General features: G+C 43.4%; 1 protein-coding gene across 14 annotated transcripts in view; it reads left to right on the forward strand.

Annotated features, from left to right (window-relative positions):
• The window catches only part of KALRN (kalirin RhoGEF kinase), a 465,057-nt gene that overhangs the window by 430,831 nt on the left and 18,057 nt on the right, over positions 1–16,169 (forward strand). For 8 of the 14 annotated variants that reach the window (XM_088168297.1, XM_088168298.1, XM_088168296.1 and 5 more), the window contains 4 exons: positions 3,587–3,825; positions 4,686–4,933; positions 8,136–8,259; positions 9,577–9,636. In XM_088168297.1, coding sequence (XP_088024423.1) covers positions 3,587–3,825; positions 4,686–4,933; positions 8,136–8,259; positions 9,577–9,636 — 671 coding nt within the window. Of the gene's footprint in view, positions 1–3,586; positions 3,826–4,685; positions 5,893–7,062; positions 7,108–8,135; positions 8,260–9,576; positions 9,637–16,169 lie in introns of those variants that run through there. The other 6 variants (XM_088168303.1, XM_088168304.1, XM_088168305.1 and 3 more) reach the window with 3 other exon arrangements.

Genomic DNA, 16,169 nt, shown 5'->3' on the forward strand with positions numbered 1-16,169 from the left:
GTTACACATCACTGTGAGGTACCAGCTGAGGATGTGAGGTGGGATGAAAGCTGCCTCACCATGCACCCCCTACAGCTCCCAGCTCTGCAGGGCAGCAGCAGCTTTCAGTTAAAAAAAAAAAAAACAAAGGAAAGGGCAAGGAAACAAGGGCAAGGGCTTATTTCTCCTAGGAACCATGAGAGCTGTGCATGAAAAGGGGCCTTTCCAAAGTATCAGCTTTGCTGTAGAAATAGATTTCAGGTGGTCTGGAATAATATTTCAGATTAAAGCTATGTTTAAAAAAAAACCCTCAAAAACCAAACACACAAACAATCAACAAAAGTGTAATTTGAAAATACAGAGGAATCAAATTCAGTTAACAATTTTAGCTTGTTCTTGCTCCTGAGTGGATGGGCGGTAAGAGACGGTAACAGGACTAGAGAAAGAATCTAAAAATAATATATATTTTGTTTGTTTGGAACAAAATAGCTTTGGATGCCTCCAAGATAGCTTTACACTATTCATTTCAAAACAGCTTATTTTATGGAGCTTATATTAGAGTTCCATATTTAATAGCTTAATACATGTTCAAGAATAAAACGTATTTGCTTGAATCAAGATGTTTGAGCTTGGCACAATATGTTAGGTTTTGTTTTTGGGGGGGCGGGTTTTGGGTGGGGATTTTGTTATTTGGTTTTGTGGATTTTTTGTTGCAAAACAGGAAAAGGCTCTTTCAGTTCACATCAAAGCAAAGGTTCCCTTTTCTTCAATGTGGCGGTTTTAAAAATTTTAATTCAGCTCAATTGTACTTTTCAGAAGTTAACTGGGAAGGGGTTACATGCAAAAGTTGTTTGTGACAGTTCAGAATCTGTGGCTGAGCTGAGAAGGGAAATACATTTCACCCATGACGCCACAACTTGATAATGGGATTTTGTGACTTGGAATAGAAACGGCCTCATACAACCATTGTAAAATGATTCCTTAAATACACTGGTGAGACAAAGAGTCTAAGTTCTCCAATTTGACCAGTTGGTACCAAAACTTTATGGGTTTATGTCAGTGCAGTTGACTTAGGAATTATTGGAATAAAAACAAGTTCCACTAACAGTTAGTTACAGACTTTTTTTTTTAAATCCTTGTGAGAGCTCCTCAGGCACTAATGCAGGGTTTTTCTGTCCCTTCCATATCTTTCTTGCATTTTCTTTTTAAAGTATTCCATCTTATCTTCACAGGACTTAACTGCCCTGTGAGCCTTTTTCTACTGAGGCATCTTCATAGCCCCTTATTCAGCCTATCTTCTATGAGGCCAGCAAGCAATTTGATGGGTTAGGAACATAATCATCACTATCTCTAAAGCAAAACTAAAAATATATTTATATTAAAACACTAGCTTAAGGATTTACCTTTAAACTATAAATAAAAATCCAAGAAAATGATACTGTATCCAGTTGAGCCTGTCCCGTCCAGAATATTTTAAGTGGCTTTTGGAATGTAATCTTATTGAGGCTGACTAATCTTTAAATATGTTCTTTAGCTTTGCATTTCATTGAAGCAGATGTTTTCTGTCCTTAAAATCATATTAAATCCACACTGAGCCAATGCTGCATAACCTTAATAACAAAATATTCTCCTTGAGTTCTTGCCCAAGCTATCTCTGATTTTTCTCTCTTCACCAGGGAAGTCCTAAAGAGTAGGGACTATGTACTAAGCATGGGATTTGCATCCAAACTTCATTAATGTAAAAGGGTAATATTCAAGTTTTTCCTATTTTTCCATGGAAAAGTAAAAGCTGCTCAGTTTGAGAAACAGGCTGTGCATCAAATGATGGCTGTTGTGACTTTTCTTTAGGAAGCAAGCTGTAAAGAAAATCTATCGCTGCTGGACATGTTTCATAAGGGAAATGCCATTCACCTGTACCTTTTTTAAATCATGTTTTGTGGGAGAATCTGAGAGAGAAAGAGAAAACATGCAAGTAGATGGACACTGACTTTTGCCAGAAGTTTCTGAGAATACTGACAGATGTTTAACAGGAGGCTGGAAGCCAGGCATCACTGTGATAGTTCATGGTGGAATTAGTAGTCAGAAATGGACACAACTAAATACCCTTTAAAAGTAGATTGTTTTGAGATAGACTGATAAGTATCCATTCAGATCTTACTGCTAACAACCTTGCAGCCTTATTTACTGTATACAGTAGAAAAATGTCACTGTCAAAATCATTGTCAAAGTTCTCCCCAGCCTTCCTTGCCCTCTGTGGCTGGTCTGCAGCAGGACCAAACCATTTCCAGCTGCAGCTGAGGTAGACAAGTGAAACTGGCAGTCACTGTGGCATAAATACAATCTGCTTTTGTGACAAGGGTCAGGCTTTAGAGACAAGTAACCTTCCAGATTGCTACAGATCTATGTCTGTGTCCTTTTGAAGAAAATGGTGATCTGGCATCCTCCTTGATTTTTTTTTTCCAGTCATTTGTTCTTTACTATGAAGTGATTTCCTGAGTTGCCCTGCCTTTTTCTGGGAGAGGAATGCTAGAGAGTGTTCTGTATGGTGCTGAGCTTTTCTGTTTTTCTTTCCTTTTCATTTTGTTGGGAAAGACATTCCTTCTGTTGTGGTTCCCTGGTGGGGCTGATGCTGTGACATTATGTCCTTTATCTGCCTCTTGCTAGACTAGTCTCTCTGCATTCCAGTAGGTTTAGTCTGGTGCATGTACACAGTATTAACTGACTATAAATCATCTGTTAAAGCCACATGACATACAAAAAACCAAGCCCATAGGTCTGGGCTGGTAGCCTGAGCCCAGCAAATCTGCTCACTGTGAGTCCCAGCCCTGATCCCTTCTCCTCCAAACATAACAAATTATTTTTTTCTTTACGATCTGGAATTTTTTTTTTCCATCTCCCAGTGCAAGGTCTCTCCATGACTATAAAATCTACTCTCACAAGCAGACTTTATTTTTTATGGCTTATGAAGCTGTTTAGTGTTGCCTGTTGGGTGTTTTCTGGGGAGGTTTGGACTGTGGGGATTAATGTCTTGGTGCCATCTACACTTCCTCACTTCTGGCCAGTTCCAGCAGTTTCTCTGAACTGAAGCAGTTAATGTAGACAGTACATTGAGAGCCAAGTTGCAGTGCATCACGTCTGAAGAGTATTTAATAGTCACACTTCCTTGGGAATATGCAAATGAGACTTAGAGGTTTTGACCTGTATTTTCTGATGTTAGCAAAATTCACTGCAAATGTGCTGTGCACCTCTTAGTCAGGCTTTCATTTATTTTGACTACAGGATGTGATTAATTTGTGCGATTTCAAAGAAAATGAATGCATTTATGTATGCTATAAATGGCAAACATTTTAGCCTACTCACTGTGTAGGTTAGAGAAGCTGCTCTTCACATCAGCATGGAGTGCTGTGTTCAGTTCATGCGCAGCACAGTGTAAAGTGCTTGTCTAGCCATGAACACATCATGTGCTTCCATGGGCAGCATCTGCTGTTCCTGTTTGCTTTGCAGCGTGTGAGTCTGTTCTGTTGGAACCATCCCACCTGTTGGAACAGCTCTGCAGCCCCTGGCAGGCTGTTGGGAGCACGTGGCTGACTCTTGTCCTCTCTTGCAGCGCTGCAGTCGCCCATCGAGTACCAGCGCAAGGAGAACAGCTCGGCAGTGCTGCGGCCCCAGGCCAGCAGGGTCCCTCAGCCCAACACCAGGCCCCATTCCTCTATCCCAGTAGGGTCTGAGAAGCCTTTGAAGGCTACGAGCCGTAACCCATCTCTCCCACCTCTGAAGATATCTACCTCCAATGGCAGCACAGGGTATGAGCACTCACAGCCCGGAGACAAGTATGAACAAAGCAAGGTACTGAGCTCATCTGATAAAACATGATCTCACAGCCCATTTCTTGTACCACAGGTGATCCATGGTGTTAGCTTTAATTAGCAGCTATCCAGGTCAACAGGAATCAACATACTGAAGCGATGGGGTAACGTGATTTGGGATTAAACAGCTCATACAAAAACCCTGGCATCCACATGGATGGCATTTCATCTGGGAAACAGAGACAGAGCCTGACCCTGGAGCACTGATCTCAATGTTTTTCAGGGCACTGTGCTTGCAGATCTGGTGAACTAGATATCCATTTGCAGTACTGGCAGAAGCAATATTCAGGCTTCTCTAATATCCATTAACCACCCATTCCTGGAAAAGTCTGTGGTAGGAAAGAGCTTGGACCTTCCCCACATAAAGCTCACAGGGTGCCAGCTAAAGGTTATAATTTGGGTACATGTGCGCTGTACACAAACCACCAAAGAGTCAGTGGCCACCAACCGTGTTTGGACCCTGCTGCTGACTGAGGTTCACCAAAGCCACTTTCAATCTGACCCATATTTAACTGTGAGTATTCACTCAGCTTCATTGTCTTTCTCCCTGTTTGGCTCAGCACAGACCCTTCATCTGTAACACCCCCGCAGATGAGAACACCCAGGGGCACAGTCATTAGCAGCTTTGAAGTCTGATGTGAAATAGGAGACTGGTTTGTATTAGGTTACTGCCACCTTTCAGATCTCTAAAATCCTTTTCTGCCAATGTGAACTTCCAAGTGTTTTGTGTCTTTTTCCCTGATCTGGGTTAGGCTGGACATGAAGTAGTGGGATCACTGCCAGAAAGGGCAGGTTCCTCCACGCCGGCCGCTCACCGGTTTGTGTTGTGTCCGTTTGCAGACTGATTTGGGAGGGTGCAATGGGACCTCTTCCATGGTGGTGATTAAAGATTACTATGCACTGAAGGAGGATGAGATCTGTGTGAATCAAGGAGAGGTGGTTCAGATCCTTGCTATCAACCAGCAGAACATGTTCCTGGTGTACCAGCCTGCAAACGACCACTCTCCAGCTGCTGAAGGATGGATCCCTGGCAGTATCTTGGCTCCCCTCCCTAAATCCACTACAGATAATAGCGATGGAAGCATCAAGTAAGTGCCCTATTGGCTTCGCTGGGAGCACTATGTGGATTTTTTTTTGAGGAAAATAAAATTAAAAAAATAAAAATAAACAAACCCAAATGGTAGGGAAATCCTGCTGATTTTTATCTACAGTGCCATTGGAACAAACTGAGTGGTCAATCCGCATCGTCGGGCAGCCATGGTGGATAGCTCGGGTTTTGCTTATTTTCATTTTGTGGGATTTTGTTTATACTTTGGAGAGAAATAAAACCATAGACGGTTAAAGATATGCTTTATGTGACACCATTTTACGCCAACATGGACCTGCTTGGACTGGACTTATATTTATGTTGTATTAAGTTACTAATCTATATATTGGTTATAACAGCATCTAGATTAAAAAAAGCCAAACACAAAAATCCAGGCTCTGTGTTGGACTGAGGTTTGCTTCTCAAGGAGGAGAGATTTTGTTGTCTATGGCAATTTCCTTGTACAGCTTGTATCTTTTTTTTTTTTCATTTGTTTTGAGTTTTTTTTCTGTTTGCAGTAACTTTTGTAATATATTTTTTTGTTTGCAAGACCCCCATCCAAGTACATTCCTGTATAAAATATTTTGCACTATTTAAAAAAAAAAAGAAACAAACTCACATTGATGAAGTCAGGTTGTGCAATATAATGGATAGTCGCAATGTTCATCATTGTACCTGTAATGTAACTAATTTTAAATGTACTATTTTAAATATGTAAAATAAATTTTCACCATGAGCATGTTTTAATGAGGTAAAAGAATTAGTTTGACCCTTTTTTTTGTTTGATTTTGTTTTGTTTTGATTTTAATTTTGTTTATAATATTTTGTTGCTTATTTAACAAATGTGTGGATATATATTTTTCTTTTCTGATTTTTAGAAATTTGTCAGTCTGAAATGACTAATGCAAGAAAGTGGTTTTTTGGTATTAAATACAGAAGGTACAACCCTCTTTTCAGTAATACCTGTTGATTTCTTTTAATATCTAAAATGACTAGATGGTAATGCATGATGTATGCTACAAATTGTGTTACTTTACACAAATACCTCAAGGTGCAGAATTGAACACGAGGAAAGATTTTGTGACAGATTCACTAAAAATAATAACTTGATCTCTGCTGCTGTTTCAGTCAAGAGAAATGATGACTTTACCTGTCAGTCAGTAATGAATGCTACCTGGAGTTGCATGTTAAGCCAAAGGAAGTGCTTGGCACATCTCTTGCACATCTGCCACGGCCATTCCCGGGTTCCTCTCTAGCCACAATATGCAACCACATGCCATTAGAATCATCCACAGTATCAGACTTCTGGTGAAGACTGATTTCATGGCAGCTCTACAGTAAAATTCTGCATCAAATTCTGTAGGCAGATGAATTGTGGCCAGGAAGGTGTAACAAAATTGAAAGATACATGAATTGCACTTCTCTCTTTCTCACTGCAGTGAGATTTAAAGTCCTAAACTATGTTTTCAGGCTCAAACAGCTAAAACAACCCTGAAAACGAAAAGATACTTGAATAACAGGAGTCCTCTGAGTAAAAAACAACCTGAAGCTATCTTCAACCCTCTGTGGTCTGCCAGATCACAGTGACTACTGAGGTTAAGTAAGAAAACTGCTTCTTCTGTGACAAATACAGTACACTGATCCAGCAGTGTAGGCACCATGAATTATTCACCTGTATTCATTACATAGATCAGGGAGTCCCATCCACCATGTTCTTGACTCTTAAATATCCTAAAGGAGAACGTAACAACAAAGGAGTCCTGAGATGTTGGATAACTTCCCCTGCTCTGCAGTTCTCGTTTGGACCTTACCCAGAAACACCCAAACAGCAGTCAGCACTTAGCGCCTGTCTGAGCCGTGCAGGGTGCTCTGGTGCTCCCTGTGCTCAGACACGATTGCCCGTACAGGCTGAGTTAGGACAGACTCTGATCCTTGTTTCAAAAGCAGTTGCCATGACCCAGTTCAGTCGTGTGGCTGTGGCAGGGTTTGCTTGTTCTTTCAGTGAGCTGTTGTCCAGCTCCCAGCAGGTGCTGAGGGAGTCAGACGCAGTGTTCATGGGGGAGCGTCGGCTGTGTGGGGCATCCTTTGGGTCCTGCCTTGCTAACATACTGCGTTTTATTGGCACCACAGGTGATCCCTGGATTTCATACAACTTCCTTTGTAAAATGTATCAAGGTACTGTAGACGTGACATGTGCCAAACATTGGGCTTAAACATGCAAATCAAATTTGCATGACTTAAAGGTGGGCAGATGCTTTGAACCTGGATCCCAGCTCATCACACTGCTGTTTTGAGAGCTTTATGCTTTGGATAACATACCCCTCCCCAAACTTCCCCCTGACCTCTCCACTATTTTAACCAAATTAAATCCATATCAAGAACTTTTTTGATTTTTTCTTACGTCTGCTTTGATATGCAATTCTCTTGTCAACACAGTATTGCTCTTACAAAGGGTGATATTTGTCTTTTTTTTCCAAGAATAAGGTCATAGGAGCAGTAATAAGGGGTGAAAAATTTACTGGAAATGGTGCCTGCTGTGATGCTAGCCAAAACCCATGGGCTGACTGATGTCCTCTTTAACTGGATTGGCAAAGTCAAATGGGAAATTCTTGATCTTGAGAGGCACAGCAGAGCTTGACATTCTAGGAAATTACTTATCTCTTGGAAAATTAATAATGCAGCTCCTATTTATTGAGCTGTTTGTGTTCTGAGCAACATGTAGCTAGCGAGCAACAACTTGAATTTCTTAATTTTTTTAGAATTTACTATACTGAGTAATCTATTAGGACCCTTCTTACATATTTATATTTGTTACACTGCTTTTAACCAATGGGACTGAGGATCAAGTTGATCTTTTAAATGTGGCGAAATTAAAATAAATTTCTATTTGTGACAATGTAAGACAAAGTCCCTGAAACCAGATGACTAAGTTTGAGTTGCCTTTGCTTCCATCATGGACATTTTTTTCCTGCTCCATGCATTTAAACAGCAAGTATGGCACAACATCTGCTTTGCAGAACTCTTTGGTTTGGTTTTTAACTTCAGCTGTCATTGCTGAGATTGAGACAGGCATATTGCCTGCCAGTGGCTTTCACCTTCTAGGGAATCGCAGTAGTTGCAAATGTGGATGCTGGTTCCCTTTTCCAAAATCTTTCTTCCTGCTATGATTTGCCATTTGATTGCTGCGTTTTTTGGTACAACAGGAAGTCATGTTCATGGCATACCCTGCGCATGAGAAAGCGGGCGGAAAAGGAGAGCAGTGGCAAAAATGAAGCCAATGGGCCACGTAAATCCAAGGATATTCTGGGGAACAAAGTCTCTGTTAAAGTGAGTAAGGCCATCTGAAAGCTCTGTGCTGCTCTCCTGCTTCCCATTCCTTTCCACCCCCTGTAGCATCCTCTCCTTAGAGAGGGAGGGGGCAGCAATTTTGAGTTTGGGTTTTGGTTTTTTGTTGGTCTTTTTTTTTTAAACTTCAGTTATGGGTTTTTTGTTCCTTTTTTTGTAATATCCATTTTAGCAGGATTTTTGCATGCAAGATAAAATGCCGTCTTTGTTTTTTGTTTTCTTTTTCCTGGCATCTCACATGCAAGTAAGTAATCCTCATCCTCCAACTATATACGAGGTTAAATAACTTAAAATTGAGACACTAGTGATTTACTGACCTCTGATCTAGCCCAGTCTGCAGCTTCATCAGAGCAGCTGCAGCAGTGAGAAAGCCACTGGGTGAACCAATGGCCTTGCTGATGAGTTTTCTTTAGGTCAGTATTTCACCAGATGTTAAGATAAGGGGTTCCCAACCTGAGGATTCTTAAGGTTTCTGGTCTAGGGAGATGGTCTCAATGACCTTTTTCTTTCTGTGTTACCAGACAGGGCAGAGATGCTGACTCTGTCTTGCCAGGAGAAGGTGTGTGTGTCTGTGTGTGTGTGTGTGTCTGTGTGTCTGCGTCTGTCTCTCTTTCTCTGAGATCTCCCAGTGTGGAAAAGGTTGAGAACTGTGGGGTTAAGCTCCATCTTCTGCTCTGGGTGCCTGACTACTGTGCTGCAGCTCAGAGGATCCATCCCTCTAAACCGACCATGAGGCCTGCTCAGGACTAATCTGGGGCTTTCCCTCCCAACAGAGGCAAGCGAACACTTGTGATTTTGACACAACCAAAGCCCAGCCTTGATTCAGGAAAGCACTTGAGCATGTCCTTTGGATCCACCCCTCTCCAGGAGAGTCCATGATGAAGTGTTTTCCTTTGCAGAGGCTTTCTGTCTTACAAGCCTGGTGCAATGGGCCTGGCATGTGCAAAGGGAGGAGCCCTGACTGCATCCCGGGCGGCCTCGCACCTGAGGATGAGGAAGGACTGGGCCCGAGGGAAGGGCTGCTCCAGCATGGTGGCACAGTTCTTCCTCCTCTTGCTTCCTCCTTGTTTTCACTACCTGAACGAATTGCAGAACCACTGCTGCTTCTCTGGCAAAAGCATGTCTTTGCCTTTGCTTCCCTTGTTTTGTTGTCAGTTTGTTTTCTGTTTGTGTTTTAGGAGCATTTTCCCTACTGTTACCCATTTCCATGCTGCTCACAACTATGCTGCTCTGCCCTGACTAACCAATCTCTTTTCTAATCTCTTGTTCTCTTTCTTCCTCTTCATGCTGCCAAACAAGGAGACAAACAGCTCAGAGGAATCAGAGTGTGATGACCTTGATCCCAATACTAGTATGGAGGTAGAGACAATCATCCTTGTGATTATTTTTTCCCAAGAACATGTGTCTGTTTTGAAATGCCTTTGCTGCAAGGGGAGTTGGTAGGTCTGTATTGCTTGCAGATGTGTGTGCCAATTTAGTGTGAGTCACAAAAAGTGTCAATTCTGGTTTTGCCAAGCCTTGAACTGGAGCTTGGACTTCTTTTGTAGTGGGAGCAGTGGAGGGAGCTCAGTAACAAGCTCCTTCTGAGCTGGAGGCTCATATAGCCCCTCTCAGTCTCTGCTTCTCACCTGGGACCTCATTCCAACAATAATGCAAGTGTGTCAGCTGCTGATAAATGTAGCACCTTTCTATAATAAAAACACCCCTTGCCCTGGCAATACACACTTGAGCTGCCAGTCAGGCCAAATGGTGTTGTACCACAACCAGCACTTTATCTAGAAAATCAGAAACGACAACGTTTCCCTTTTCTCTTAGCAGAGTGGGAATTGCATTCCTGTCAAGGTACTGAAGGAGAATGGTAAAACCAGTTGTGTGAATGTGTCTGGATCTCAGGCAAGGCTAATGCAGATAGGTGGACCCAAATAGTGCTACATATGCCACTGTTTTTCCGTTGTGAAACCACCATTTCTAGTGGAGTGCCTTGTTGAGAGAGCCTGAGAGAGGTTAAAATTATGCAAAGTTATGTGTCTGGTTCTCCTCAATTAAGATTTAGCAGGATCCCTTTTTTTTCTCCTATTCATAGTGACCACACAAAGCTTTTCTATAGATTTTTCCAAGGCTGAAAGAGGTTCCTACTGAAACAGGCAAGGACATGGTTCAGAGAGATGGTGATTTTGTGGTGATGACAGGACAGGTCACTGGAGAACAGAGATTTCTGTGTCCTAGCAAATCTCCCGGATGCTGTCAGCCAGGCTGCATTATAAACATCCTGCAAAAGAAAGCTGATCTTCCTCCTGAAGGGAAAATAAAAAGAGGGAGAAGTGTATTGAGGTGTACCACCTAAGCTGTTAACCTGAAAGCTCGCTTTTATTTTAATTGTGTTGGGATATGTGCTAAAGAAAAGCTTTTGACCCAGCTGACATCCTGGAGATTGAATGGTCCTCGCCTCTAAAGCTGCATTATTCTCAGGAGTGTGTTTACATTTTCAAACAGTGTTTTGCCACTCACAGCTAATATCTGGAAGTGTACGTATTTGTTATGAGGCAGTGCCCATTATTACACATGAGTCTGTGGAAGCTTTCACTCACTGAAAATTGCCCTGTGGAGCAACAGGTGGCTGAGACAAAGGTGATTGTGCAGAGCTCAGTGAAAATCACTGTTCTTTTGCAGAGGATTGCTGTGTTTTGACTTTGTTCAACTGGAGGTAAAACAGATGGCAAAACTCTCTGGGGCTGAGCAAATATTTAAAATGGCAGAGGAAGAGAAAATAAGGAACAATTGTGGGGGTGGTTTACTAAGGTCACACTGCCCTGCAAGGAGCAGCACAGCCCTTGCTTTGTGCTGGTTTTAGTACATCTCCAGCCAGGATTGAGTGTGGTCATCTTGTTGGTCTGGTTAAGAAATACTGAGGGGAAAGGATTGCTGATACCCAGTATAAACTAAATGAAGCCATCTGGAGGGAGCAGAGCAAGGACAGGCTCATAAAATGCTGGTGAAGTCCTAGAGGAGGCCGGGGGAAGTCTGGTCTGTAAAGGTCCGAGGAATTCACCTCCTGGAAGCCACAAATGCTCTTCCTTTCCCTTCATTATGAGTGTTTAGATTCTCCTTCCCAAACGTGTTACAATAAATGGGCTATATTACAGCCTGAGAGGCCAAAGTCTTTTCTCTTCAAATCAGAAGCAAAACAAGCTAAATCCAACACCAGAGCCTGATTCAGGGCTTCATTGATCTTCTGGGCTTCCTGTGCTGGGCTTAGATAACTTAAACAGCTGTGCTACCCCACCAGCCTAACCTGTGTGTGCAGTGAACATCCACATCTCCCCTGGTTTTGCTTTTCCTGCACTGTGTGGGATGTCCACTGATGAGTTCCCAGGGCAGCTGGGGACAATGTGACAGCCCAAGGAGAGGGAACACCTTGTCCTCACACCTGGCCAGGCTCATGAGGGGTTTTATGGATGCTGGGAGTGCTGGCAGAAAAGCTGTGTCCCAGCCAGCAACACTCAGAGGTGCCTTTCCTGTGTCATTAAGGTGGAGTCATCAATACAGCCAGGTAATAACAGGGCCAGTCACCTGGCTTCTCTTACAGGACTGACATCCCTCTTCTTCCCATTGTGCATGAGAACAGGGCTGGAACAGAGAGACCAGTCTCTAAATGCAAAGCAGACATATTAATGACCTGGAAACCTGGGTGCAATTTATCTCCACCCTAATTCCTGCACAAGAAGTCAGTAAGCTGGTCATAGCACCCATAAAGTCCCACAGCTACTATGGCCTTTCAAATCTCGCTTTGTTTGCTATTTATGAAATACCACAGTGGATTCCATTCAGTAGATTCCAAGTTTCTGGAAGATCTTTGCCTTTATTTCAAGGGAATACAAAGACAGAAAGAAATGTGGAAAACATATTATGAGAGCAGGAAACAAATTCTGGGTGACTGTTTAAAAGAGCTAAGCTTCCACTACTGGGTTTTTGTTCACACAGGACTTGGAGAATTTCCTATTCATTGTAGCTTTGACTAGAAATAGCATCTCTTGGTGACTGTTTTTTTCCCTGTTTGTTTATCAACATGTAATGAAAATGCATAAAGATGGAAATGAAGTTTGATTTTTTTCCCCTCTAGTTTTCTGCTTTGTGCTGTAGTTTCATAAAACAGAAGGCACTCTCATCCATTAAGTATGTGAGCTTAGGAGCAGGCACTTAAGGGCCATGTGCAGCCACGTGAGTGGCAGGAGTAACCTACACTTAAGGATGATCAGAGACTATCTTTCCACATGTCAGTAGTTAACTGCACAGGGACAGGCAATCCACTTCTGGGAAGATGTTTGCCCTTGTGAATCAGTAAATACCAGCCACACCCAAGTCTGGGGTCCTGGACAATGACACAACTAATTGTCCTACAGTTCTGTGTTGTAACATCTCACAGGGTTGCAGTATTGCTGAGGGGGTCACAAGGCAGCCTGCAGATCCCATCAGAATACCTCTCTTGTCTAATGGAATGTTCTTCCAGCAGTCAGAAGATCTGACTGAGCTAAACTTCACTAAATCCAGCGGCAGCTCCTCCCAGCTTTGGGATGGACCTCAGGTGTGTGGTCCTGACATGGCTCCAGATGTTTTGCACAACTCCAGCTGCAGTAGTACAAGTGCTGTTGGTGACACACGTCTGTCACTGAGCCTCTGGTGTCTGTTCCAGTGTCTCTGCTGTGCAAAGCAGAGATGAAGCCCAGGCCAAGTCACTGGAAGTGCCACCATTAGATTAGAGAGCTGAGCTTTTGCCAAGGTATGTACATTGGGCTTCCTAATCTGTTTTTTTTTCACTTGTGACATTTTAGCATGTCAATAGCTACTCAGAGACACTTAGACCAAGATAAGCACTAGGAAACATCCACTGTGGAAGAATATTGTGTTAGCAACCCCACAGTCCATGTGGTTGAGTAAGTAATGTTTTGGTGGATACAGCACTGGCTCCAAGTCACCACTCAGCTCAGGCCAGGAATTCCCAAGTGCTTTATGCAAATGTCCTCACCCCCTGCCTGAGGTTGTCCACCTCCAGAGCAGATCTAACACCCTCTTGGCAAAACGTTCTTACAGTACTGTAAGAAAACCTTTCCTGGCCTGTTACTACAGTGTGAATGGGAATCCTGCGAATTTCCCTGGGGCAGCCCCCATGGGCAGCACTGCAGTCCTGCCGCCCTGAGTGGCCAGGGATTGCTGAGACAGACCAGGAAGGTGGCTCATCAGGTGTGACACAGCCTGAGCCTGCAGCACAGACAGGGTGGATTAGCTTTGGAAAAGCAAGAAGTGACTACTTCATGCACAGGAAGGTGTAGGGTGCTACAGCAGTGCCAGGGACACCCCACAGGCTCAGCCATGGAAGCCAACAGCCATTAGGGCCAGGCAGCAAGAGCATGAGGAGGGCATGGAGGGCTCCTGCTCTGCACAGATGCTGTACAGCATCCCTTGTGCCTTTCCCATCAGTTCCAAAGGCAGCCAAGCCCGTCCAAGCTGGTACCAGAAAGCATCCTCCATCCCTGACAAAAGGCTGATGTCATGGGATGCTTCATCAGATGCCATTTTAAATTATATTTTCCCTTTGGTAGCCTCTGTTTATCTGTGGTATAATCTTTATCTGCTCATTTTATCATGAAATTTCTCTCGTTAATTTGTTTCTTTTTTAGGGGAGGGGAGGCTGGTGACACTGTGAGCCTGTCACACTGAAGGTCTCAAAGTAAAGTTGACCTAGCCAGATAGGTAGATATTTTCCTAAAAAGTAGAGTTCACCTAATTTCTCTCTTATTAATTTCAGTTTTTCAGAGAATCATAATTTTTGGTTTTGAATGAGGTAGCAAGGAACATGCTGCTTACTCTGCTATCAGTATGAGCAAATGTGTCAGTATTGTATCTTAACTCAGTGACCAAGAAATGCCATGAAATGTTTACAAAATATTCATCTGCTTGTCTTGGAGTAAACATGCCCTCTGCTGTTTAGGTGAAGCACAGACCTTGTTACAGAGGGCTTGGTTTGCAGACTATTCTTATGCTTTGGGGAAAAAGTAATATTCTCACACCTTGTTCTGATGTTTTGATATGTTCACTTAAAGTGGGATTGAAACGTGGCACTGGAAAAATCTGGACATCTGCTGGGCCCTTCTGTGCACTGGTGTGTCTGGGCTGGGTATAATCCCTCCAAGGAAGTGGGGTAGGCATGGGAAGGACACCTCTGCAATGCAGAAAAAAACCCTGGTCAAAGTGAGAACCCTCTCAGGCAGCCAAGCTGTGCTTGCAGAGTGTTTTGGGACTGCCCATTGGCGTGGCAGGATGGCTTCTCCCTCCCCACCAGATAAAGCATGTGTGCACAAGTGAAAGATAAGATTATGCTAAGAATTAGGGCATTTAGAGTCACTTTGCAGCTACTGATGCAGATGCCTTTCTATCTTTATAACATAAGCTTAACAGACCAGGAAAAATACTGCAAAATACTGAGTTCCTGGAGAAGCACCCATGCTGCTTTTCTAAAGCTTGACTGTTAACTTACACTTAATTTACTTAGATGTAAGTCACTTGGATCCCTGCAGGTCCCCAAAGGCATTCAGTATATGCCTTATGTGCCTTTCTTGGTCTGAGCCCTGAAACAGAACAGCCTGGAAGAGGGAGAAGCAAGGTCTATTTCTGGCTTTTTATTGAATAGCCCTGGCCTGTCCTCACATTCCTTTATCTCACCCTCCTCCCTCCAGCTGCCTGGCTTTGCCTGGTCAGTGTTAGACCCCACACTACTTGAGCAGAGACCATTTCATGTTCTGCCTTTTGTTACCTTGCAAAGGATTTCCATTTTCAGCTGTTACTGTATGGGAAACAAACTCTCCTCGCCACAGAGGGGAGAAATTTTCACCTGCTATGGGCTATGTAAAAGGTATTTCATCCAATTAAAAAAAAAAATCTACCTCAATTAAAATTATGTTTCAAGGAAAAAGAGCACAACTGTGTTTCTTACATGCACTGCCAACCGAGTTTGATCCCCTAAGGTTTGTGTTTGCACGGTGTGGACTGACACTGAAGATGGAGTGAGAAGTTCTTGTGTTGGGTGATTCCATCCCTGTGAGTTTGTCCTCTCACAGCCAGACTGGCAGCCACACTGGTGCAGGAGGTGTTTGCTGGGATTTCTTCAGGTAGCCCTTGTCAGCATGAAATTCTGGGCCACCCTCCCCTGCTCATGGCCACCATGGCCACAGGTGCTTGGCTGAGGGCTAGGCTGTGAGATCCTCATCCAAAATGCTGCAGACTGAGTGGGCAGGTGTATCCATACGGGGATCCAGCCCTGGCTCCAGCAGGAGGCTGTGTGGAGAAGCAGTACATGAGCTGCCATCCTCTGAGGGCAGTGAGGACCTGCTCTGCAGCTCCCCTTCTCCACCCCTGGGGATTACAAACCTATTTGGCAAATGAAGAAATTGTCTCCAAAGATCTTGCACTTAATCTAGAAGGACTCTATGGAGGCTGCTATCTCCTGCCATGCAGCCATAGCCCAGGAACCTGGGCAGCCTGCAGGGAGAGCAGCAGAACCCCAGGGCCTGGGAGCAGATGTGTGAACCACTGAGCCAGCCCCTGGATGCAGATCTGGCTGTGAACCTTTGCTTTCCCATTTCTGCTCTTCTTACCCCATCATTTGACTCTCTCCTTCAAAGCAGAAGAAATCCCATTCCCTAATAAGGTGCTGTATTAAATCACTTAAACGTTCTTGTGCAGACAGACTTTTATTTTTGTCTAAGCTTACAGCAGGCTAAAACTGTGATGTGGCTGTGGGGGTGTTCTTAGGTACCATTTCATTAATTAACAGATGAAGTTTTGGGAAAGAAAATGTAAAATTTACAGACACTTCCAATAGTATGTAGCAACGATAA

This window comes from Sturnus vulgaris, chromosome 7, assembly GCF_052056855.1.
Source record: "Sturnus vulgaris isolate bStuVul1 chromosome 7, bStuVul1.hap1, whole genome shotgun sequence".
NCBI lineage: Eukaryota > Metazoa > Chordata > Aves > Passeriformes > Sturnidae > Sturnus > Sturnus vulgaris.